Here is a 25,395-nt window from a genome sequence, read left to right as displayed (position 1 = left end):
CGTGTCGTAGAAGGCGACTAAAAGGGAAGGGAGCGGGGGGCTGGAAATCCTCCCCTCTCATTTTTTTTTTTTTTTTTTTTTTTTTTTTTTTTTTTTTTCCAAAAGAAGGAACAGAGAAGAGGGCCAGGTGAGGATATTCCCTCAAAGGCCCAGTCCTCTGTTCATAACGCTACCTCGCTATCGCGGGAAATGGCGAATAGTATGAAAAAAAAAAAAAAAAAAAATGATCAAGAATGGTCCGTCAAAAGCTGCTCAGTCGTTTTATGTGCTTAGAGATGAACTTAGTACAGATGAAGGTTGCATAATGTAAGGAACAGGGTAGTGGTTCCTTCATTAGGGTAGCAAAATGTATTAAGAGAACTGCATAAGGCTCATCCAGGTATCTCCATAAGGAAGGGGATTGCTAGATCATATGCTTGGTGGCCTACTTTAGATAGGGATATTGAACAAATGGTAGAAACTTTTGAGAGTCTTTAAGTGAACAAATGAACCCAAGGTTGGGCTCTTTCATGTGCAGCCATAACCCATTTTGCCATGAGAGAGAATGCATGTGGATTTTGCAAGTCTGTTTATGGGGTATATGTATTGGTCTTCATTGATGCTTTTTCAAAATGGTTAGAGTTAAGAATTATGAATAGTACACCAACACTTGCAGTCATTGCCAAGTTAAGGGATATTTTTACCACTTATGGGCTTCCGTTAATGTCACTTCATGATAATGGAAGCCAGTTTACCAGTTATGAATTTGTCCAATTTGTGCAGAAAAATGGCATTGACCATGGTACTTGTGCTCCTTTTCACCCCATCTCTAATGGAATGGCTGAAAGAGCTGTTCAAATTTCCAAAATTGGCCCAAAGAAAATGAGAAAAGCAGACATCAAAACAAGGTTGTCTAGGTTCTTATGCAGATATAGGCGTTTACCACAATCTGCAATTGGTACTACCATGGCAAATGGACCCATGTCACAGAAGATAGAACTTTGTGTTTATAGAGTTGTCAGGAGACATGGTCATCAAATGAGATTTAGAAGTGTAAAGTTGTCAGAGCATGGAGGTCCGAGGGAAGTAGGCATACAGGAATGGGGTGAGGATGGTATGAGTGACACACAGCAGGTCACAGGACGAATGAGTTCTGGGCAAGTTGTGACTCAGGAACCTGATAAAACACTTGAAGATCAAAGAGAGGGTAACATCAGTTTTTCAAGCCAAATGGAGTCTGTCATATGCAGGGAGAGACCTGGAGTAAGTTCATCATGTATGGTTCCTTCTGGAAGCCCAGTGCTAGTTAAAACAAGGTCTGGAAGAGTCGTAAATAAACCTTTTCAGATTAGATTTGTAGATTACGACTAATATTATATGTAATACATTAAGAATGAAATGGCAGAACAAGTTATTTTACTGTACCTATATATATAATTTCAACAATATGTATTTTCTGTTTGTAGTATTTAATTCATAATTTATTTCTGTAGTACAACAAGGAATTAGTAAATTTCTTGAGAATGAACAAGGTACAAATACCAATAAACCCATTATCTTATATATATTATTATTTTCAAATTTATTAAGGGAGAGGATGTCATAACTTTTCTTTATGGCCCAACTGGGTTATGTTTACAGAATGTAAATGTATAACCAACTGCTGTAGTTACCTCGTGTTTTTCTTGAGTAAACCTATTATTTTTGGACTTTTAAGTGTTTAATTGGAACTACCCTTTCCAGTATACTATGCTAAATATTACACCTCCCATAGGATCTTTATCAGTTGATATGCTCATTTTGAAGATTATTCACATGCCATTTGCTTGTTCCTGTGAATGAAGCTCTTTGTATACTAGAGACAATGATATAGTTATTTCATCACAACCTTGTACCATGTACTTGATCCTTGGTTTTATTTAGTGTAACTGTTGTTAATAAGATGCCTGCTCTTTCAGGTGGAAGGCCATTTGAGGGTGATGAAAATCTTCTTGGAATGTTGGAAGTTCCCGGCTGCTGTCGATTGAAGCTCGAAGGCAAAACTACCTTTGCTCTCCACACTTCTGGGAATTCCTATATCTTTATTGATAAATCCACTTGTCCCAGTAAGTCTGAATGTCATTATATGGTATACAGGTTGAGCATCCCTAATCTGAAAATTCTAAATCTGAAATTCTTTAAAATCCAAAACTTTTTGAGCGGTGACATGATATTACAGGTGGAAAATTAAACATCTGACCTTACTTGCCCATGGTGGGCTCTGACACTCTGTTGGCACCAGTTTGTTACAAACCTTCATCACCACCAGACCTACGTGCATTACTCAGTTTTTTACTTATTCTCTGCTCTGTGTGAAAAGATGTAAGAAAATGATTGCTTATCAGTAGCATATGAATTCACAAGTCAGGAATGAAGGTGATCCCAAACAACCACAGATTGTCCACATGGGCAGCTGAGGTTGTGACACCTTAGCTTTCTGATGATTCAGTGTCACACAAACTTTGTTTCATTCACGAAATTATTGAAAATATTGTATACATTTCCTTCAGAATATGTGTATTAGTTGTATATGAAACATAAATGGATTTTGTGTTTAGACTTGGGCCCCATCCCCAAGATATCTCATTGTCTATTATCCATCATAACAAATGTGGAAAACAGGATGGCATGGAAGCAGGTTAGAGCTTAGACATACCTCAACGTTCCAACCATTCATTGGTCTTCCTCACGAGATACTGATTCCAGCATTCAGCAGGACCATATTCCCTAGCAATTGATGGTCACCCTGTTGAACACCTTGGCATGTCGCTCTCTGGTTAGATTGCTTGTCCTGTTGCCTTCTCATTCACAGGGATCTCCGCTTCCTGGCATGACCAGCAGATGAACCCAGACCTTGTGTTAACATTGGCCTTAATCTCTTCCTCTAGGTAAGCTCTCACACTATCACTTAACGGTTAACACCAAGGCAACTACAGGCAAGTGTGAAAGCTTACCTAGAGGAAGGGATTAAGAACAACATTAACACAAGGTCTGGATTCATCTGCTGGGCATGTCAGGCAGCGGAGATGGTTGTGAATGGCTAAAGCTGCAGATCAAGCGGTCCAGTTAAAGAGTGACGCGCCAAGGCATCCTACTGGGTGACCGTCACTTGATGGGGAATACAGTCCTGCCGAATGCTGGAATCAGCATCTCCTGAGGAAGAGAGTTGAATAGGAGAAACGTTGAGGTATGTCTTGGCTCTAACCTGTTTGTTTCCATACCATCCTGTTTTCCATATAAATCATTATGTATATGCAAATGTCCCAAAATCTGAAGAAAAACAAAGTGAAACACTTTTGGTCCCAGGCATTTCAGATAAGGGATACTCAACCTATAATAGGTTTTAGCAAAAAAGGTTGAATGTATGATGTTAATGTCATAATTTTAGTGATTAATTGATTTTTCATGATAATTAGAAGGGATACATCATTAGAGGAAATTCTTTATCATAGAAGATGAATGGGTTTATTTACATTATCTGTTAATGAAACATCCAAATATATATGAAAGTTATGATGGATGAGCTTAAGATTAAAAGAAAGGAAACTACAACCAGAAAGCTTACTTAGTGGTTAGAGGGGATTTACCTAATAAGGCAGTTCACTCATTGGTTCTTAATCTCCTGAAATTCTTATCTGTATGTGTGAATTATATTTGACCTGCGTATCACAATGTATGAATGCTTTATGGATTTACATGAGAATACATTGTAAAATGTTTTTAAAAGCCCGAGAAGGTTGAACAATGAATCTTAAACCAGGATTAAAGCAAATATTCAAAGAATTTTGTATGAGACAATCTGCTTAAATCTAAAACAATTAATGTTGCTTTCATAGAGCATTTATAATGCATAGTTGGTTATCACAGCAAAGTGAGCCTTGGAATAACACTTCAAGGGCTGCTTGGACAGGATTATTGAAGAAGCATTTAGAATCTTCTACCTAGACATACCTGAGTTTCATCAGATAAATGGCACCCTCTCCTTTCTGACCTCCTCATTGGTTTTTCTACTCCATGAGCCCAGTTAGTTAACCTTTGTGAGCTCATTCTTGACATACCAATTACAATTATCTATTTATCTGTATATCTGAAGCCTATGCCAACAGGAATTCAGGGGGTTGGCCACAGCAGTAGAGTCTCCTTAATTAGTGGACTCCAATGCTGCTTCTTAGCCTTAGTGCCTCATCCTTAACAGCCCACTGTTAGAGGGCAACTCTAGCGTAGTGTTTGCAGAGGCTCCCATCTAATGTTCCTGACCATTACTATGTAATGCTCCTGCCTGCTTCTTCAAAATTTCTTCATCAGTTCCCAATTTTAATGGATGGTGCTGGAAACACTAAACTACATTGCAAGGTACAATGGAGGTAATCTCAGTGTTGATAGTGAAAGTTGTTGATTAGAAGTAAGATGTGTATGGATACACCAAGAGGAAGGCAATAATTCAAGCTGCAGATAGCAAAGGTATTAGCAAGGAGAGACATTGGCATTTAGGAAATAGTGGTTTATACCTAATGCTTCTGCCTACTACTACCATTCTGTTCATAGATTCCCATTTAGTGATGGGACATACAGGAAAATCTAACTACACACTACCTTTGTGCATCTTTGTTTTTTGTTGTTTGTGATCTAATACAACAGGGGATTTGTCAGTAGGTGACCTAAACTGCATGTTGATAGTGAAAGAAGTTGTTGATTGAAGGAAGGAATGTATAGACACACCAAGAGGAAGATGGTAGATCTGACTGCTGATAGCATAGATAGAAGTAAGTTGAGAGGCGGCAGTTAGACAATGGTTCAAAATATACATCACCTTACTGATTGATACACATAGACCCTCCAGCACCGCTCACCTTCCAGTGCGGCCTGTCGTATGGGAGTAGCAGACAACCCTCCCTCAGGAACTGGTATCTGCCCTTGGAGCTTCAGGAGAACAGCCTAATCTCGCTCACCACAAGCACACAAAGGGGGAACCACCTTCACCAGCCCGACACCCGACACCAGATGTACAAGGGAGGCCTGATTGCTAACCTGTGCTCTTGGGCCACATCCTGTAAAGGGAGTGGGTCCAGGTTAGGGCTTTTACTGAGCACACCTAAAGGTTCCGGTAAGTAAGCCCTAACCCTCTGAGAGCACTCGCACTTTCTTGGCACCATGCACCACACCAATTTAATGTAGCAGATGTTACATGCGCGGTGCCTTCCCCGGTGAAATCCCATACGCCTTGGACTTCCAGGGTACCGTAATAGCTGCACTTGTGCTGGTGTGCAGCTTAAAGTGTGAAATGGACACCAGAGATCTGGGTATCAATAATAAAGGCCTCTGTTCCTTTGGAAGCCATGATGTCTGGCTTCCTAAAGGACCCCATGATCGGAATGTGGGGCTCGCAGGACACTTCGTACCCCCTCTGTCTCAGTCTGGCCAAATAGGCACTGATGTTGTTGTGCCTCTTTACCTTCCCACCATGGGTACGTGGAGCAACGCAATCCACTGTTGATGTTTTAGAGGAGCTCTGGTGATGTTACGAAGTCCCTCTTCTAGCAGGGCACCATAGGATTTTTGCCTTCCTCCTGCTCCGACGCGAATACTGAGGTACTGAGAGTCATCCTCAGCATTCATGGAGCTGATAGTGCTACCTAAGACTTGAAACATCCTATTTTTGTTGACATACCAAGTCTTATGCTTGCTGTCAATGTCCATGCTGATGGAACGACACTTTCCCAGGTTTACCTGAAGTTCACCCCCCACAAGGGTCTCTGCCATAATGTCTGATGCCAGTTGCAGGCCGGTCGGTGTCTTCGCAACCAACACTAAATCGTCGGCAAATGCCAGTGCTGACACCTTTTGGTCTCCGAACCCAATTCCTACACCAGAGTCCTTAACCCTTGCAACTTCCTCATCAATTACAAGGTTGAAAGGGATAGGTGATAACAGATCTCCCTGTTTGACCCCATGAGTCGTATTGATTTTTTCTGACATCTCGCTGCTACCTTCAATGTGAGTGAAGGCTTGGTTGTACATCGACATGATATATGCCGTGATGAGGGCAGGAATGTTTCTACCTGATGCTGCTGCCTAAATGTTCCTACTTACTACTGCTCTCTACTGCTCCTACCATTTTGCCAAAAGGCATGGCTATTGCATAGTGCTCACCGCCAGAAAATCTAGAGGTACAAATAATGAGCTTTGTGAGTTGAGCATTGTCATGTGTTATGTGTAACAAGGAGAGAGTGTTTGTGGACAGACTGCCAGTAAGCCACATGTGGGTGAAGCAGATAGGAAAGACAGCTTCCTGGGTCAGAGGAGTGCAACTTGACAACCACTGAAGTGTTGGCTCACTACACAGCTGTCACTAACCATCCTGATACCCAGCTGGGTAGTACTGGTAACATACCTCCCTGGTTGGTGGCTGCCTACCAACTGCTACCTATAATTACAATTATCAGTTACGCTAATTTCTCTGGAAATTTTATAGATTGTACGGATTTGCAGAAGGTATACAAGTACAGGTACACCACCATTTTTCCGGCACTCTTGGTTCCAAAGCCTTGCCGGATTAACCATTTTACCAGACCAACTGTGGTCACATAGTAATGATTCATTAACACTCCTCTAACCCACTAATTATACATCTCCCATGTGTCTAAAGTATACCATGGACTGCTAGAAATTTAAATTAAATATGAAATGTAAATTAAATAAATAAATGAAATACATTATACACCTGATCAGGACTGAGGTGCTCGTCAGCTATGAGTTTCACAAGTTTGTCCACATACTTGGCAACTCCTTAATGTTTGCAGACCGCTTTTCGCAGCACACTTTATTCATGGAAATTCCATGATGCATCTTGAATATTTGAAGCCATCCTTCACTATAGTTATGCTCATGTTGTAATTTAAGTTCTTTATGGAGCAACTTAACGTGGTTCATTATCATGCTACCTGACAAGTCCATTCCATCACTCCGACACTGTCGAAACCATTCCATCGTCACTTGATCGTGCTCAGTGCTCTTGCCATCTTTCATAGTTTTTCTTATTGTCATTTGCTTCTTGGAACCGCTGTCTTCATAGAATTTCAATATTTTCTCCCTTTGCTTCTTTATATCATAAACAGTTGGTGAACCAATACTGTAGATTTCAAACAGCTTATGCACCGAAACACCATGGTCCATTTTTTTCAACAGTTCTACTTTATCTTGGATTGATATGAACTGGTGTTTACGTTTGACACCATGACTGACACTCATGTATCTTAGAAGCCATAGGTAGGGTTAGATTTAAATAAAATAAGCTAAGAATCTCACAGAATTGTGGTATCACCACCAGTGCAGTGTAAAGAATGTAAATAAGCACTCCCTACACACAACGCCATCTGTTGCCGCCCAGTAAACTAGTTTGGTGGCCGCGATAATTTCAAGTTCCCTCACATGATTTTGTCTGGACTAAAGGAGGTACCAAACCATCAGTTGCCGGAAATTCAATGGTGTACATGTAATTGGTGATGTTGCAGCTGTTCATCCTGCATTGATTGTGCATCTCAAGGATTTTCTGAAGGTCATGATGTTACTAGCCTCTTTCCTTACTTCTTTACAGCTTTTAAAAATACGGGACATTTCACTTTGTAGAATAATTGAAAAAATGTTCAGAATTAAAGAATCTTTTCCGTTTCAACGGAACCTCCAGTTTTTTAGTGGTAGACTGAGCCATTTGTGAAGTGTTGGTTTTCATAGATGAATTAGATATTGCAGTGATATTATGTCGAGTTTGAGAAAGAGAATAAGAAAAACTTGCCTTTAGTTATGTCGAGTTTGAGAAAGGGAAATAAGAAAAACTTGATTTTGGAGATATTAAGCTTTCCGTAAATTTTGAAGGATTTCAAAGATGTCAGCAAGATCTGAAGTAAATTGTTAATCTGAATATATAAATCATATTAAAGAGAGAATGTTAGGAAAACAAAATCTCACATGCATTTATGATATATTTGTTCTGTTATCAGCACCCCATGGCATTACTTATATCCATAACAGCAAAATCCATATTTCAGCAACTGCATAGCCCCAAAGTTACCAAACTGGACACACTAGGTGGTATACAGTAAGGGATTTTCAACATTATGGTCCATTTGTATTGCTTTAGTGTGGCTCTAAATGGGGAAGAGAGCAACCATGTACCTCCTTTCTGTTTACCAAATCATTCTCCCTAACCCTCTCACTTTGCACACCACCTCAACCGAAACACCCTATATCTGCCACAAAATCATTCTCCCTAACCCTCTCACTTTGCACACCACCTCGACCAAAACACCGTATATCTGCCACTCTATCATCAAATACATTTAACAAACCTTCAAAATACTCACTCCATCTTGTCACATCACCACTACTTGTTATCACCTCCCCATTAGCCCCTTCACTGATATTCCAATTTGTTCCCTTGCCTTACGCACTTTACTTACCTCCTTCCAAAACATCTTTTTATTCTCCCTAAAGGGAAAGGGGATAAAAGTGAGTGCTCAAATTACAGAGGTATAAGTCTTTTGAGTATTCCTGGAAAATTATATGGTAGGGTATTGATTGAGAGGGTGAAGGCATGTACAGAGCATCAGATTGGGGAAGAGCAGTGTGGTTTCAGAAGGGGTAGAGGATGTGTGGATCAGGTGTTTGCTTAGAAGAATGTATGTGAGAAATACTTAGAAAAGCAAATAGATTTGTATGTAGCATTTATGGATCTGGAGAAGGCAAATGATAGAGGTGATAGAGATGCTCTGTGGAAGGTATTAAGAATATATGGTGTGGGAGGCAAGTTAGAAGCAGTGAAAAGTTTTTATCGAGGATGTAAGGCATGTGTATGTGTAGGAAGAGAGGAAAGTGATTGGTTCCTGAATGTTGGTTTGCGGCAGGGGTGCATGATGTCTCCATGATTGTTTAATTTGTTTATGGATGGGATTGTTAGGGAGGTGAATGCAAGAGTTTTGGAGAGAGGGGCATATATGCAGTCTGTTGTGGATGAGAGAGCTTGGGAAGTGAGTCAGTTGTTGTTTGCTGATAATATAGCGCTGGTGGCTGATTCGGGTGAGAAATTGCAGAAGCTGGTGACTGAATTTGGTAAAGTGTGTGAAAGAAGAAAGCTGAGAGTCAATGTGAATAAAAGCAAGGTTATTAGGTACAGTAGGGTTGAGGGACAAGTCAATTGGGAGGTAAGTTTAAATGGAGAAAAACTGGAGGAAGTGAAGTGTTTTAGATATCTGGGAGTGTACTTGGCAGCAGATGGAACCATAGAAGCGGAAGTGAATCATAGGGTGGGGGAGGGGGCGAAAGTTCTGGGAGCATTGAAGAACATGTGGAAGTCTAGAACATTATCTTGGGGGGGGTGGGGGGGGGGGGATGGGTATGTTTGAAGGAATGGTGGTTCCAACAATGATGTATAGTTGCAGGTCATGGGCTATAGATGGAGTTGTGCGGAGGGGGTGGATGTGCTGGAAATGAGATGTTTGAGGACAGTGTGTGGTGTGAGGTGGTTTGATCGAATAAGTAATGAAAGGGTAAGAGAGATGTGCGGTAATAAAAAAGAGTGTAGTTGAGAGAGCAGAGGAGGGTGTTTTGAAGTGGTTTGGTTACATGGAGAGAATGAGTGAGGAAGGGTTGACAAAGAGGATGTATGTGTCGGAAGTGGAGGGAATGAGGAGAGGTGGGAGACTGAATTGGAGGTGGAAGGATGGAGTGAGGGGGATTTTGGGTGATCGGGGCCTGAACATGCAGGAGGGTGAGGGGCGTGCAGGGAGTGGAGTGAGTTGGAGCGATGTGGTGTACCAGGGTCGACGTGCTGTCAATGGATTGAACCAGGGCATGTGAAGCATCTGGGGTAAACCAAGGAAAGTTCTGTGGGGCCTGGATGTGGAAAGGGAGCTGTGGTTTCAGTGCATTATACATGACAGCTAGAGACTGAGTGTGAACGAATGTGGCCTTTGTTGTCTTTTCTTAGCGCTACCTTGCACACATGCGGGGGGAGGGGGTTGTTATTTCATGTGTGGCGGGGTGGCAATGTGAATGAATAAGGGCAGACAGTATGAATTATGTACATGTGTATATATGTATATGTCTGCGTGTGTATATCCATGGCTAAGTTGGGATGTATAGGTATGTATAGGTGCGTGTGTGAACGTGTATGTATATACACGTGTATGTGGGTGGGTTAGGCCATTCTTTCATCTGTTTCCCTGCGCTACCTCGCTAACGCGGGAGACAGCGACAAAGTATAATATATACATATAATATATGTATCACCTCCCCATTTGCCATTACGCACTTTATTTACCTCCTTCCAAAACATCTTTTTATTCTCCCTGAAATTTAATGATACTCTCTCACCCCAACTCTCATTTGCCCTCTTTCTCACCTCTTGCACCTTTCTTTTGACCTCCTGCCTCTTTCTTTTATACCTCTCCCACTCATTTGCATTTTTTCCCTGCAAAAATCATTCAAATGCCTCTCTCTTCTCTTTCACTAATAATCTTACTTCTTCAATCCACCACTCACTACCTTTTCTAATCAACCCACCTCCCACGCTTCTCATCCCACAAGCATCTTTTGCGCAAGCCATCACTGCTTCCCTAAATACATCCCATTCCTCCCCCACTACCCTTACCTCCTTTGTTCTCACCTTTTTCCATTCTGTACTCAGTCTCTCCTGGTACTTCCTCACACAAGTCTCCTTCCCAAGCTCACTTACTCTCACCACTCTCTTCACCCCAACATTCTCTCTTCTTTTCTGAAAACCCCCACAAATCTTCACCTTCGCTTCCACAAGATAATGATCAGACATCCCTCCAGTTGCACCTCTCAGCACATTAACATTCTAAAGTCTCTTTCGTGCGTCTATCAATTAACACGTAATCCAATAACTCTCTCTGGCCATCTCTCCAACTTACATACGTATACTTATGTATATCTCGCTTCTTAAGCCAGGTATTCCCAATTACCAGTCCTTTTTCAGCACATAAGTCTTCAAGCTCTTCACCATTTCCATTTACAACACTGAACACTCCATGTATACCAATTTTTCCCACAACTGCCACATTACTCACCTTTGCATTCAAATCACCCATCACTATAACCCAGTCTTGTGCATCAAAACCACTAACACACTCATTCAGTTGCTCCCAAAACACTTGCCTCTCATGATCTTTCTTCTCATGCCCAGGTGCATATGCACCAATAATCACCCATCTCTCTCCATCAACTTAAAGATTTACCCATATCAATCTAGAGTTTACTTTCTTACACTCTATCACATACTCCCATAACCCCTGATTCAGGAGTAGTGCTACTCCTTCCCTTGCTCTTGTCCTTTCACTAACCCCTGACTTTACTCCCAAGACATTCCCAAACCACTCTTCCCCTTTACCCTTTAGCTTCGTTTCAATCAGAGCCAGAACATCCAGGTTCCTTTCCTCAAACATACTCCCTGTCTCTCCTTTTTTCTCATCTTGGTTACATCCACACACATTTAGACACCCCAATCTGAGCCTTCAAGGAGGATGAGCACTCCTCATGTGACTCCTTCTTCTGTTTCCCCTTTTAGAAAGTTAAAATACAAGGAGGGGAGGGTTTCTGGCCCCCCCGCTCCTGTCCCCTTTAGTTGCCTTCTACGACACGTGAGGAATGCGTGGGAAGTATTCTTAATCCCCTATCCCCAGGGATAGTGGTGATGTGAGAAGGAGATGGAGTGAGTATTGTGAAGGTTTGTTGAATGTGTTTGATGATAGTGTGGCAGATATAGGGTGTCTTGGTCGAGGTGGTGTGCAAAGTGAGAGGGTTAGGGAAAATGATTTGGTAAATAGAGAAGAGGTAGTAAAAGCTTTACGGAAGATGAAAGCCGGCAAAGCAGCAGGTTTGGATGGTATTGCAGTGGAATTTATTAAAAAAGGGGAGTGACTGTATTGTTGACTGGTTGGTAAAGTTATTTAATGTATGTATGATTCATGGTGAGGTGCCTGAGGATTGGTGGAATGCTTGCATAGTGCCATTGTACAAAGGCAAAGGGGATAAGAGTGAGTGCTCAAATTACAGAGGTATAAGTTTGTTGAGTATTCCTGGTAAATTATATGGGAGGGTATTGATTGAGAGGGTGAAGGCGTGTACAGAGCATCAGTTTGAGGAAGAGCAATGTGGTTTCAGAAGTGGTAGAGGACGTGTGGATCAGGTGTTTGCTTTGAAGAATGTATGTGAGAAATACTTAGAAAAACAAATGGATTTGTATGTAGCATTTATGGATCTGGAGAAGGCATATGATAGAGTTGATAGAAATGCTCTGTGGAAGGTTTTAAGAATATATGGTGTGGGAGGCAAGTTGTTAGAAGCAGTGAAAAGTTTTTATCGAGGATGTAAGGCATGTGTACGTGTAGGAAGAGAGGAAAGTGATTGGTTCTCAGTGAATGTAGGTTTGCGGCAGGGGTGTGAGATGTCTCCATGGTTGTTTAATTTGTTTATGGATGGGGTTGTTAGGGAGGTGAATGCAAGAGTTTTGGAAAGAGGGGCAAGTATGCAGTCTGTTGTGGATGAGAGAGCTTGGGAAGCGAGTCAGTTGTTGTTCGCTGATGATACAGCATGGTGGATGATTCATGTAAGAAACTGCAGAAGCTGGTGACTGAGTTTGGTAAAGTGTGTGAAAGAAGAAAGTTAAGATAAATGTGAATAAGAGCAGGGTTATTAGGTACAGTAGGGTTGAGGGTCAAGTCAATTGGGAGGTAAGTTTGAATGGAGAAAAGCTGGAGGAAGTGAAGTGTTTTAGATATCTGGGAGTGGATCTGGCAGCGGATGGAACCATGGAAGCGGAAGTGAATCATAGGGTGGGGTAGGGGGTGAAAATTCTGGGAGCCTTGAAGAATGTGTGGAAGTCGAGAACATTATCTTGGAAAGCAAAAATGAGTATGTTTGAAGGAATAGTGGTTCCAACAATGTTGTATGGTTGCGAGGCATGGGCTATGGATAGAGTTGTGCGCAGGAGGGTGGATGTGCTGGAAATGAGATGTTTGAGGACAATATGTGGTGTGAGGTGGTTTGATCGAGTAAGTAATGTAAGGGTGAGAGAGGTGTGTGGAAATAAAAAGAGTGTGGTTGAGAGAGCAGAAGAGGGTGTTTTGAAATGGTTTGGTCACATGGAGAGAATATGGGGGGAAAGATTGACCAAGAGGATATATGTGTGAGAGGTGGAGGGGACGAGGAGAAGTGGGAGACCAAATTGGAGGTGGAAAGATGGAGTTTAAAAGATTTTGAGTGATCGGGGCCTGAACATGCAGGAGGGTGAAAGGCGTGCAAGGAATAGAGTGAATTGGAATGATGTGGTATACCGGGGTCGACGTGCTGTCAATGGATTGAACCAGGGCATGTGAAGCGTCTGGGGTAAACCATGCAAAGTGTGTGGGGTCTGGATGTGGAAAGGGAGCTGTGGTTTCTGTGCACTATTACATGACAGCTAGAGACTGAGTGTAAACGAATGGGGCCTTTGGTGTCTTTCCTAGCGCTACCTCGCACACATAAGGGGGGAGTGGGTTGTTATTCCATGTGTGGCGAGGTGGCATTGGGAACAAATAAAGGCAGACTATGAATTATGTACATGTGTATATATGTATATGTCTGTGGGTGTATATATATGTGTACATTGAGGTGTATAGGTATTCGCCATTTCCCGCGTTAGCGAGGTAGCGTTAAGAACAGAGAGCTGGGCCATTGAGGGAATATCCTCACCTGGCCCCCTTCTCTGTTCCTTCTTTTGGAAAATTAAAAAAAAAATTGAGAGGGGAGAATTTCCAGCCCCCGCTCCCTTCCCTTTTAGTCGCCTTCTACGACACGCAGGGAATACGTGGGAAGTATTCTTTCTCCCCTATCCCCAGGGATAATATTTATATATATATATATATATATATATATATATATATATATATATATATATATATATATATATATATATATATATATATTTGGACGATTTTTGCAGGGAAAAAATGCAGTTGAGTGGGAGATGTATAAAAGAAACAGACAGGAGGTCAAGAGAAAGGTGCAAGAGGTGAAAAAGAGGGCAAATGAGAGTTGGGGTGAGAGAGTATCATTAAATTTTAGGGAGAATAAAAAGATGTTCTGGAAGGAGGTAAATAAAGTGCGTAAGACAAGGGAGCAAATGGGAACTTCAGTGAAGGGCGCAAATGGGGAGGTGATAGCAAGTAGTGGTGATGTGAGAAGGAGATGGAGTGAGTATTTTGAAGGTTTGTTGAATGTGTTTGATGATAGAGTGGCAGATATGTTGTGTTTTGGTCGAGGTGGTGTGCAAAGTGAGAGGGTTAGGGAAAATGATTTGGTAAACAGAGAAGAGTTAGTAAAAGCTTTGCGGAAGATGAAAGCCGGCAAGGCAGCAGGTTTGGATGGTATTGCAGTGGAATTTATTAAAAAAGGGGGTGAATGTATTATTGACTGGTTGGTAAGGTTATTTAATGTATGTATGACTCATGGTGAGGTGCCTGAGGATTGGCGGAATGCGTGCATAGTGCCATTGTACAAAGGCAAAGGGGATAAGAGTGAGTGCTCAAATTACAGAGGTATAAGTTGGTTGAGTATTCCTGGTAAATTATATGGGAGGGTATTGATTGAGAGGGTGAAGGTATGTACAGAGTGTGGTTTCAGAAGTGGTAGAGGATGTGTGGATCAGGTGTTTGCTTTGAAGAATGTATGTGAGAAATACTTAGAAAAGCAAATGGATTTGTATGTAGCATTTATGGATCTGGAGAAGGCATATGATAGAGTTGATAGAGATGCTCTGTGGAAGGTATTAAGAATATATGGTGTGGGATTCAAGTTGTTAGAAGCAGTGAAAAGTTTTTATCGAGGATGTAAGGCATGTGTATGTGTAGGAAGAGAGGAAAGTGATTGGTTCTCAGTGAATGTAGGTTTGCGGCAGGGGTGTGTGATGTCTCCAATGTTGTTTAATTTGTTTATGAATGGGGTTGTTAGGGAGGTGAATGCAAGAGTTTTGGAAAGAGGGGCAAGTATGAAGTCTCTTGGGGATGAGAGAGCTTGGGAAGTGAGTCAGTTGTTGTTCGCTGATGATACAGCGCTGGTGGCTGATTCATGTGAGAAACTGCAGAAGCTGGTGACTGAGTTTGGTAAAGTGTGTGAAAGAAGAAAGTGAAGAGTAAATGTGAATAAGAGCAAGGTAATTAGGTACAATAGGGTTGAGGGTCAAGTCAATTGGGAGGTAAGTTTGAATGGAGAAAAACTGGAGGAAGTAAAGTGTTTTAGATATCTGGGAGTGGATCTGGCAGCGGATGGAACCATGGGAGCGGAAGTGGATCATAGGGTGGGGGAGGGGGCGAAAATCCTGGGAGCCTTGAAGGATGTGTGGAAGTTGAGAACATTATCTCGGAAAGCAAAAATGGGTATGTTTGAAGGAATAGTGGTTTCAACAATGTTGTATGGTTGCGAGGCATGGGCTATGGATAGAGTTGTGCGCAGGAGGATGGATGTGCTGGAAATGAGATGTTTGAGGACAATGTGTGGTGTGAGGTGGTTTGATCGAATAAGTAACGTAAGGGTAAGAGAGATGTGTGGAAATAAAAAGAGCGTTGTTGAGAGAGCAGAAGAGGGTGTTTTGAAATGGTTTGGGCACATGGAGAGAATGAGTGAGGAAAGATTGACCAAGAGGATATATGTGTCGGAGGTGGAGGGAACGAGGAGAAGAGGGAGACCAAATTGGAGGTGGAAAGATGGAGTGAAAAAGATTTTGTGTGATCGGGGCCTGAACATGCAGGAGGGTGAAAGGAGGGCAAGGAATAGAGTGAATTGGATCGATGTGGTATACCGGGGTTGACGTGCTGTCAGTGGATTGAACCAGGGCATGTGAAGCGTATGGGGTAAACCATGGAAAGTTCTGTGGGGCCTGGATGTGGAGAGGGAGCTGTGGTTTCAGTGCATTATTACATGACAGCTAGAGACTGAGTGTGAACAAATGGGGCCTTTGTTGTCTTTTCCTAGCGCTACCACGCACACATGAGGGGAAAGGGGGATGTTATTCCATGTGTGGCGGGGTGGCGATGGGAATAAATAAAGGCAGACAGTATGCATTATGTACATTTTTTTTTTGCTTTGTCGCTGTCTCCCGCGTTTGCGAGGTAGCGCAAGGAAACAGACGAAAGAAATGGCCCAACCCACCCCCATACACATGTATATACATACGTCCACACACGCAAATATACATACCTACACAGCTTTCTATGGTTTACCCCAGATGCTTCACATGCCCTGTTTTAATCCACTGACAGCATGTCAACCCCGGTATACCACATCGATCCGATTCACTCTATTCCTTGCCCTCCTTTCACCCTCCTGCATGTTCAGGCCCCGATCACACAAAATCTTTTTCACTCCATCTTTCCACCTCCAATTTGGTCTCCCTCTTCTCCTCGTTCCCTCCACCTCCGACACATATGTCCTCTTGGTTAATCTTTCCTCACTCATTCTCTCCATGTGCCCAAACCATTTCAAAATACCCTCTTCTGCTCTCTCAACCATGCTCTTTTTTATTTCCACACATCTCTCTTACCCTTACATTACTTCCTCGATCAAACCACCTCACACCACACATTGTCCTCAAACATCTCATTTCCAGGACATTCATCCTCCTGCGCACAACTCTATCCATAGCCCACGCCTCGCAACCATACAACATTGTTGGAACCACTATTCCTTCAAACATAGCCATTTTTGCTTTCCGAGATAATGTTCTCGACTTCCACACATTCTTCAAGGCTCCCAGGATTTTCGCCCCCTCCCCCACCCTATGATCCACTTCCGCTCCCATGGTTCCATCCGCTGCCAGATCCACTCCCAGATATCTAAAACACTTTACTTCCTCCAGTTTTTCTCCATTCAAACTTACCTCCCAATTGACTTGATCCTCAACCCTACTGTACCTAATAACCTTGCTCTTATTCACATTTACTCTTAACTTTCTTCTTTCACACACTTTACCAAACTCAGTCACCAGCTTCTGCAGTTTCTCACATGAATCAGTCACCAGCGCTGTATCATCAGCGAACAACGACTGACTCACTTCCCAAGCTCTCTCATCCTCAACAGACTTCATACTTGCCCCTCTTTCCAAAACTCTTGCATTCACCTCCCTAACAACCCCATCCATAAACAAATTAAACAACCATGGAGACATCACACACCCCTGCCGCAAACCTACATTCACTGAGAACCAATCACTTTCTTCTCTTCCTACACGTACACATGCCTTACATCCTTGATAAAAACTTTTCACTGCTTCTAACAACTTGCCTCCCACACCATATATTCTTAATACCTTCCACAGAGCATCTCTATCCACTCTATCATATGCCTTCTCCAGATCCATAAATGCTACATACAAATCCGTGTAGAACGTAAGAAAGTAAATTCTCGATTAATATGGGTAAAACTGAAAGTTGATGGAGAGAGATGGGTGATTATTGGTGCATATTTACCTGGGCATGAGAAGAAAGATCATGAGAGTCAAGTGTTTTGGGAGCAGCTGAATGAGTGTGTTAGTGGTTTTGATGCACGAGACTGGGTTATAGTGATGGGTGATTTGAATGCAAAGGTGAGTAATGTGGCAATTGAGGGAATAATTGGTATACATGGGGTGTTCAGTGTTGTAAATGGAAATGAAGAACTTGTAGATTTATGTGCTGTAAAAGGACTGGTGATTGGGAATACCTGGTCTAAAAAGCGAGATATACATAAGTATACGTATGTAAGGAGGAGAGATGGCCAGAGAGCATTATTGGATTACGTGTTAATTGACAGGCGCGCGAAAGAGAGACTTTTGGATGTTAATGTGCTGAGAGGTGCAACTGGAGGGATGTCTGATCATTATCTTGTGGAGGCTAAGGTGAAGATTTGTATGGGTTTTCAGAAAAGAAGAGTGAATGTTGGGGTGAAGAGGGTGGTGAGAGTAAGTGAGCTTGGGAAGGAGACTTGTGTGAGGAGGAACCAGGAGAGACTGAGTACAGAATGGAAAAAGGTGAGAACAATGGAAGAAAGGGGAGTGGGGGAGGAATGGGATGTATTTAGGGAATCAGTGATGGATTGCACAAAAGATGCTAGTGGCATGAAAAGAGTGGGAGGTGGGTTGATTAGAAAGGGTAGTGACTGGTGGGATGAAGAAGTAAGATTATTAGTGAAAGAAAAGAGAGAGGTATTTGGACGATTTTTGCAGGGAATAAATGCAATTGAGTGGGAGATGTATAAAGGAAAGAGACAGGAGGTCAAGAGAAAGGTGCAAGAGGTGAAAAAGAGGGCAAATGAGAGTTTGGGTGAGAGAGTATCATTAAATTTTAGGGAGAATAAAAAGATGTTCTGGAAGGAGGTAAATAAAGTGCGAAAGACAAGGGAGGAAATGGGAATTTCAGTGAAGGGCGCAAATGGGGAGGTGATAACAAGTAGTGGTGATGTGAGAAGGAGATGGAGTGAGTATTTTGAAGGTTTGTTGAATGTGTTTGATGATAGAGTGGCAGATATGTTGTGTTTTGGTCGAGGTGGTGTGCAAAGTGAGAGGGTTAGGGAAAATGATTTGGTAAACAGAGAAGAGGTAGTAAAAGCTTTGTGGAAGATGAAAGCCGGCAAGGCAGCAGGTTTGGATGGTATTGCAGTGGAATTTATTAAAAAAGGGGGTGACTGTATTATTGACTGGTTGGTAAGGTTATTCTAATGTATGTATGACTCATGGTGAGGTGCCTGAGGATTCCAGAATGCGTGCATAGTGCCATTGTACAAAGGCTAAGGGGATAAGAGTGAGTGCTCAAATTACAGAGGTATAAGTTGGTTGAGTATTCCTGGTAAATTATATGGGAGGGTATTGATTGAGAGGGTGAAGGCATGTACAGAGCATCAGATTGGGGAAGAGCAGTGTGGTTTCAGAAGTGGTAGAGGATGTGTGGATCAGGTGTTTGCTTTGAAGAATGTATGTGAGAAATACTTAGAAAAGCAAATGGATTTGTATATAGCATTTATGGATCCGGAGGAGGCATATGATAGAGTTGATAGAGATGCTCTGTGGAAGGTATTAAGAATTTATGGTGTGGGAGGCAAGTTGTTAGAAGCAGTGAAAAGTTTTTATCGAGGATGTAAGGCGTGTGTACGTGTAGGAAGAGAGGAAAGTGATTGGTTCTCAGTGAATGTAGGTTTGCGGCAGGGGTGTGTGATGTCTCCATGGTTGTTTAATTTGTTTATGGATGGGGTTGTTAGGGAGGTGAATGCAAGGGTTTTGGAAAGAGGGGCAAATATGCAGTCTGTTGTTGATGAAAGAGCTTGGGAAGTCAGTCAGTTGTTGTTCGCTGATGATACAGCGCTGGTGGCTGATTCATGTGAGAAACTGCAGAAGCTGGTGACTGAGTTTGGTAAAGTGTGTGAGAGAAGAAAGCTGAGAGTAAATGTGAATAAGAGCAAGGTTATTAAGTACAGAAGGGTTGAGGGACAAGTCAGCTGGGAGGTAAGTTTGAATGGAGGATAACTGGAGGAAGTGAAGTGTTTTAGATATCTGGGAGTGGATTTGGCAGCGGATGGAACCATGGAAGCGGAAGTGAATCATAGGGTGGGGGAGGGGGCGAAAGTTTTGGGAGCATTGAAGAATGTGTGGAAGTCGAGAACATTATCTCGGAAAGCAAAAATGGGTATGTTTGAAGGAATAGTGGTTCCAACAATGGTATATGGTTGCGAGGCGTGGGCTATGGATTGAGTTGTGCGGAGGAGGGTGGATGTGCTGGAAATGAGATGCTACAGTTACTTGCTAATATTCATAAATCCCAGACAATTTGGGATGTCTTAGAGTGCAGATAAAAAACAGTTGTTATGGATCTTTGCCAATGAATTCAGCAAACTTTCATAAATTGGTTGGCTTGATAGTCAAAGAAGAGTTTAAAATCTGATCTTAAAGTAATGGTCCTACAACTGTTTTCACTTGATACAGTCACTTCAAAACATTCTGAATTCAAAACTGAGGCCTGCCAATCTGACCCTCTGATGTGTTTTTCAGAAAATGACAATATCCATGGTACATGGTTGCTTTCTTCCCCATTTAGGGCCACACTAAAGCAATATATATGGACCATAATGTTGAGAATCCCTTACCATATACCACCTAGTGTGTCTAGTTTGGTAACTTTGGGGCTAACAGATGGCGTTATGTGTAGGGCGTGCTTATTTACATTCTTTACACTGCACTTTTTGGTGGTGATACCGCAATTCTGTGAGATTCTTAGCTTATTATGCTTAGATTTAACCCTAGCTGATCTATCTCTCTGATTGTTAATGGAACAATCTCTCCCTTTTTTTTTTTCCATCCACAGTGGTGTCCCTCAGGGATCTTTCTTGTCTCCTGCACTTTTTCTCCTTTTTATCAATGATTTCCATTCTTCCACAAATAACCAAATGCACTCATATGCTGATGACTCAACACTGCATTCCTCCACAGCCTTCTTTTCTCACTCGATCACATCTTATCTGGACATAACTTCTTCAGTAAACTAAAACTTTGACAGTATGCCTCAGTGGCGAAGACAAAATCTGGTTAAGTTTAGTGCCTCCACAACCCTGTTTCTGCCCCTCTCTCTATTGAAAGTTCCTCACAATTTATCTCTCTCATTTGATGATTCTGTAATTCCACCTCTTGACTCAGTGAACATATTTGTTATTAATGTAACATCCACACTAAGAAATGACATATTCTGGAAATAGCTAAGTCTGCCTATTCGAAACTGGGTGCTCTGTTTAGATGTTGAAATTTCTTTATTTCTGAACAGTTACTCCATTTATACAAAGGACTTATCTGTCCTTCTATGGGGTACTGTTCTCACATCTGGGGTAGTTCCAGCTCTGCATCCTTACTTGACAGAGTTGATTTGAAAGCAGTGTTACTGATAAACTCTCCCAGGCTAACTTCCAAACTTGCCCCATTTACCCTATGCCACAATTTTGGCTTAATTTTCCTCTAGCATAGGTATTACTATGGTTGTTGCTCAAGAGAACAGGCTGCTTGTGCTACTCCCCACCACAGGCTAGACTGTGCAGTACCCAGCAAGTTACTGCTGCTTCGTGTAATTACTGTGTGGCTGTTAGCAACTCAAGGATGGGCCATTTTCATAACTTTTCTTTCCCTACAACTTGAAGTTTTGGAACTCTGTACCATCTTATCTTTCCCAATAACTATAACCTTTTTTCCTTTTGTTAACCTCCAGATTTCAATTAAGGCCCAGCCTTGATGTGGACTTCATTCATTGACCAGAGTGCATCATGCCTGAAAGTTTGAGAATGGATGTGTTTGAATGTGTTGGGGAAACAGTGAACAAGTATATTAAAAAAACTCATCTCAAAGAACATCATAAGATGTGTCATTTCATATGGACACCTGAAACTTTTGTTATTGCCCTGTTTCACATGCAGTTCTTTCATCATGGATTTTCAATTGAGAATAGGTGTACATATGTGTCTAATTAATATATATGATATTTTGACCCTGATTTACAGAGCGCATGGTGGTCTTACAGCTTCCTGCTGATGTGTCCAAGACAATGCAGGCTGACCTGCTTGCTTTGATAAATGAACTCACTGACCTACGGGAGGAGCAAGAGGGTATTGCAGAGAAGATTACTACAGGGGTTGGCACAGGTAGGTTAAAGAAAAATTTAAAATCAGTATTTCTGTAAACACACTTGGAAAACAAGTCATGCATATACAGCATTCATAGGTTTGGTTGTATCACATGAATGGATTACTTTATGTGCTGCTGTTTTTGTAGATGCAAAATTACATGCACATCTATCTATCGATCTCTGATTCCCGTTCTTTTTGGGAACTCCCTTAAAGAGGTTGGCCATGGCATGAAGAGTCTCCATAACTGTTGAACTCCTGTGCCATTCTTATCCTTTAGCGCCTGACCCTTAACAGGTCATCAGCAGAGGACAGTTGTAATTCAGTGTTTTCAGAGGCTAGTACCTATTGTTCTTACCAACTCCTTCTACCTGATACCTGATGTTCCAACCTGCTAATTGTAGCTAATGCTCCTACCTACTACTTCTACATAGTGTTTCAACCTAAAGCTCTAGTCTAATGTTCTTATGTACTACCACTGGCTTTTGTTCCTACCATTTTGCCAAAAGGTAGGGCTAGTGCAAAGCACTCACCTCAGGAAAATTGCAAAGGATGAGTTGTGTGAGTTAAGTGTTGTCAAGCATTACTTGTGACAAGGAGACATTATATGTTTGTGGACAGAATGCCACATTACATATCCTAATATACTTTATGTACTTTTATTTCTCAATTTCTGAGTGAAAGTGGCGATACAGTGACAGATAAGCCAAAATGATATATTGAATGTTTTATTGAAAGTGAAAATAAAATGGATAATATCTGTCTTGTTTGTTTCATCTGTTTTACTATATTGTTGTGCATGCAGGTGAAATTCTGGAACATTTCTTTTTAATGTTTTAGCTTAACTGTTTGACAGTTATGTCTCTTTTCTTTAGCATATACAGACTTGACCAAGAAGTTGAATACTGTTGTCAAAGATACAGTTCCAGGAGCACACAAGAGCACCAAATGGCTAAGAAAAGGCACTGGATCATTAGGTGAGCATCATACATTTTAAGCTTAGTTATTAAGTTAACTTAGGTCTCTATAAGGCACATACTTTTATTGTTCCTTGTTCAAGCCAAAGTTTTTGTTCATTTCATTAAGATTTTTAGTAACTCATAGCAATTAAGGGAATCCACATAGAGGTCCATATCTTACATCATAACTTGAAAAATGTTTAGTGTGTATACACCTAAAAACCCCAGTGATTTCTGTATTTGACGACAGTAAACAATGAGAGAAAGAAAGTGTGAACACTCATGTGATGGGAGGTCAGATTTTCCTGTAGGATGGTCTTCTCAAACAGTTGACAAGAGAGAATTCACCAATTATGAACATAGTGGACTTGAATTCTGCGAGGACACTTGTTGAATGAGCTGTCAGCACTCATCCCATCCACTTTTGAATGATAGTTCATCTTGTTACAAATAGAAAACTAGCGAGGCTTTCAGTTAGACCTGTCTGTATCTAGAGCTGCCATGTTACCTAATGAAGAGACATACAGTTACAGTATTCATGCTGAATTATGGATTGATTTTTTGTAGACTAAAAGCTGATCGGGATGGGAGGTATGCTAAGAAAGTCATGGCAAGTGGCTTATTGATAAGAGAAGAGGCAGTGAAGGTCTTTCTTAAGATGAAATGTGGCACTGTAACTGGAGTGGATGGTATTGTCTATGAATTTCTCAAAAAAAGAATGACTGGTATTGATAGGTTATTTAGGGTCCTTAGTGTATGTATGGATCATGGTGAAGTGCCTGAAGATTAGCAGAATGGATCTTTAGTGTCATTGTATAAAGGCAATGGGGACAAAGGCGAGTGTTTAATTTACAGAGGTATTAGTTTGAGAGTACCTGGTAAGCTGTATGCATGAGAGGGTTGTGGCATGCACAGAGTATGTGAATGGGGAGGAACAGTGGGGTCCCAGAAATGGGAAAGGATGTCTGGATCAGGTGTTAACTTTGAAGAATATGTGTGAGAAATTCTTAAACAGAAAATAGGAATTGTATGTGACAGTTATAGATTCAGATAAAGCACATGATAGAGTAGTGGAAAGTGTTACAGGTATATGGTTTGGGAGGAGAGCTATAGGAAGCAGTGAGGAGGTTTTTTTTATCAGCACAGTAAGGTGTGTGTGTGAGTAGGTAGGGAGGAGCTTGAGTGGTTCTAAATGAAGGTGAGTCTGTGGGAGAGGTGTGTGATGTCATCATGGCTGTTTGTTTAAGGATGAGGTGGTGATGAAGATAAAATGCTGCAGTGGTACATCCCATCCCTAAGGAGGGTGACCATTCTAACCCTTCTAACAATTATCCTGTACCTTGGACAGCTACCATTTCCCAGGTCTATGAATCTCTCCTCAGCCCCTATATCCTCACACTTCTTGATTCTCACAATCTTCTCTCTTATCAACAGTATTGCTTCCATAAAGTGAAATCCCCTAATGATTTTCTTTCTTATCTTATTGATGTCTGGTCATAATCCTTGAAAGATTTTGAGGAATTTTATGCAGTTACCTTTGATATATCAAGTGCTTTTGACAGGTTTTGGCATCAGGGTTTCATCTTTTAAGCTTCCCTCTCATGGCTTCCCTCCTTCTCTTTGCTCATTCATATCTAGCTTTGTATTTGGCAGCCTTTCCCTCTTTCTCCATCAGTAGCATTGTCCCTCAAGGTTCTGTCTTGTCTCTTACACTTTTCCATTTTATCATCGAATTCCTTTCTTCTACAAATAATCAAATATATTCATGGACTGATGACTCAACATTGCATTCCTCCTGATCGTTCAGTTCTGCTCCTCCTTCTCTCACTTGATCTTCATCTTGTATTAACACAACTTCTTCATTAGACTTAGACAGGATGTCTCAGTGGGGTAGAAGAAATTTGTTTAAGTTTAATGCCTCCAAGACCAAGTTTCTCCCCATCTCTCATTGAAAATTTCTGGCAACTTACCTCTTTCCTTTAATAGTTCTGTAATTCCACCTCTTAATGAATGTACATGGTATTAATTTAACATTCATTCTGTTTTGGAAACCCCACATTACAGAAATAGCTGCCTGCTCAGAAGAAATGAGAGTCCTGTTTAGATGTCAAAATTTCTTTTTTTCGTCAACAATTGCTCCTAATATACAGAGGATTGATCCTCATTGTATGTAGTACTGCTTTCACATCTGGGGTGATTCTAGGTCTTCATCCTTCCTTTACAAATTTAAGTCGAAAGAAGTCCAACTCATCAACTCTTCCAGATTAACTTAAAAACTTGATCCACTTGTCCTACACTGCAATATTGTTCCACTTACCCTCTTCTATAGGTATTACTTTGATTTTTGCTCCAGAGAACTGGCTGCTTGTGTGCCCTAACCACTAGCTAGACCAAACATTACTTGGCGAGCTACTGATTATTGTGTGGCCATTAGCAACTCAAGGATGGGCTGTTTTGATAAATGTGTCTTTCCTTACACCTTGAAGCTTTGGAACTCTGTACAATGTCATGTTTTTCTTAATAACTGTGACCTGGCACATTTCAAAAGACAGATTTTTCACTTCTTCCAGAATTTGTAAATGCTTTCCCTTGTCTCCTCTTTTTCCCTTTCATTAACCTATTTATATTTCATTGAAGGCCCGACCTAAATATGGCCTTTTGTTCATGAATGGATTCTCCAATGTAAAAAAAAAAAAAAAAAATGATGTCATGGAGAGAGGGCCAGGTATGCACTTTATCG

At 41.4% G+C, this 25,395-nt stretch overlaps 1 protein-coding gene across 5 annotated transcripts in view; it reads left to right on the top strand.

Annotated features, from left to right (window-relative positions):
* LOC139762132 (uncharacterized) overlaps positions 1-25,395 on the top strand; it is a 185,575-nt gene that overhangs the window by 96,266 nt on the left and 63,914 nt on the right. For all 5 annotated transcript variants that reach the window (XM_071686832.1, XM_071686831.1, XM_071686829.1 and 2 more), the window contains exons 5-7: positions 1,938-2,084; positions 21,574-21,714; positions 22,572-22,673. In XM_071686832.1, coding sequence (XP_071542933.1) covers positions 1,938-2,084; positions 21,574-21,714; positions 22,572-22,673 — 390 coding nt within the window. The remainder of the gene's footprint in view (positions 1-1,937; positions 2,085-21,573; positions 21,715-22,571; positions 22,674-25,395) is intronic.

Source organism: Panulirus ornatus, chromosome 3 (assembly GCF_036320965.1).
Source record: "Panulirus ornatus isolate Po-2019 chromosome 3, ASM3632096v1, whole genome shotgun sequence".
Lineage (NCBI taxonomy): Eukaryota > Metazoa > Arthropoda > Malacostraca > Decapoda > Palinuridae > Panulirus > Panulirus ornatus.
The sequence above is the reverse complement of the archived record's forward strand: the minus strand, read 5'-3'. Positions and strand labels throughout refer to the sequence as shown.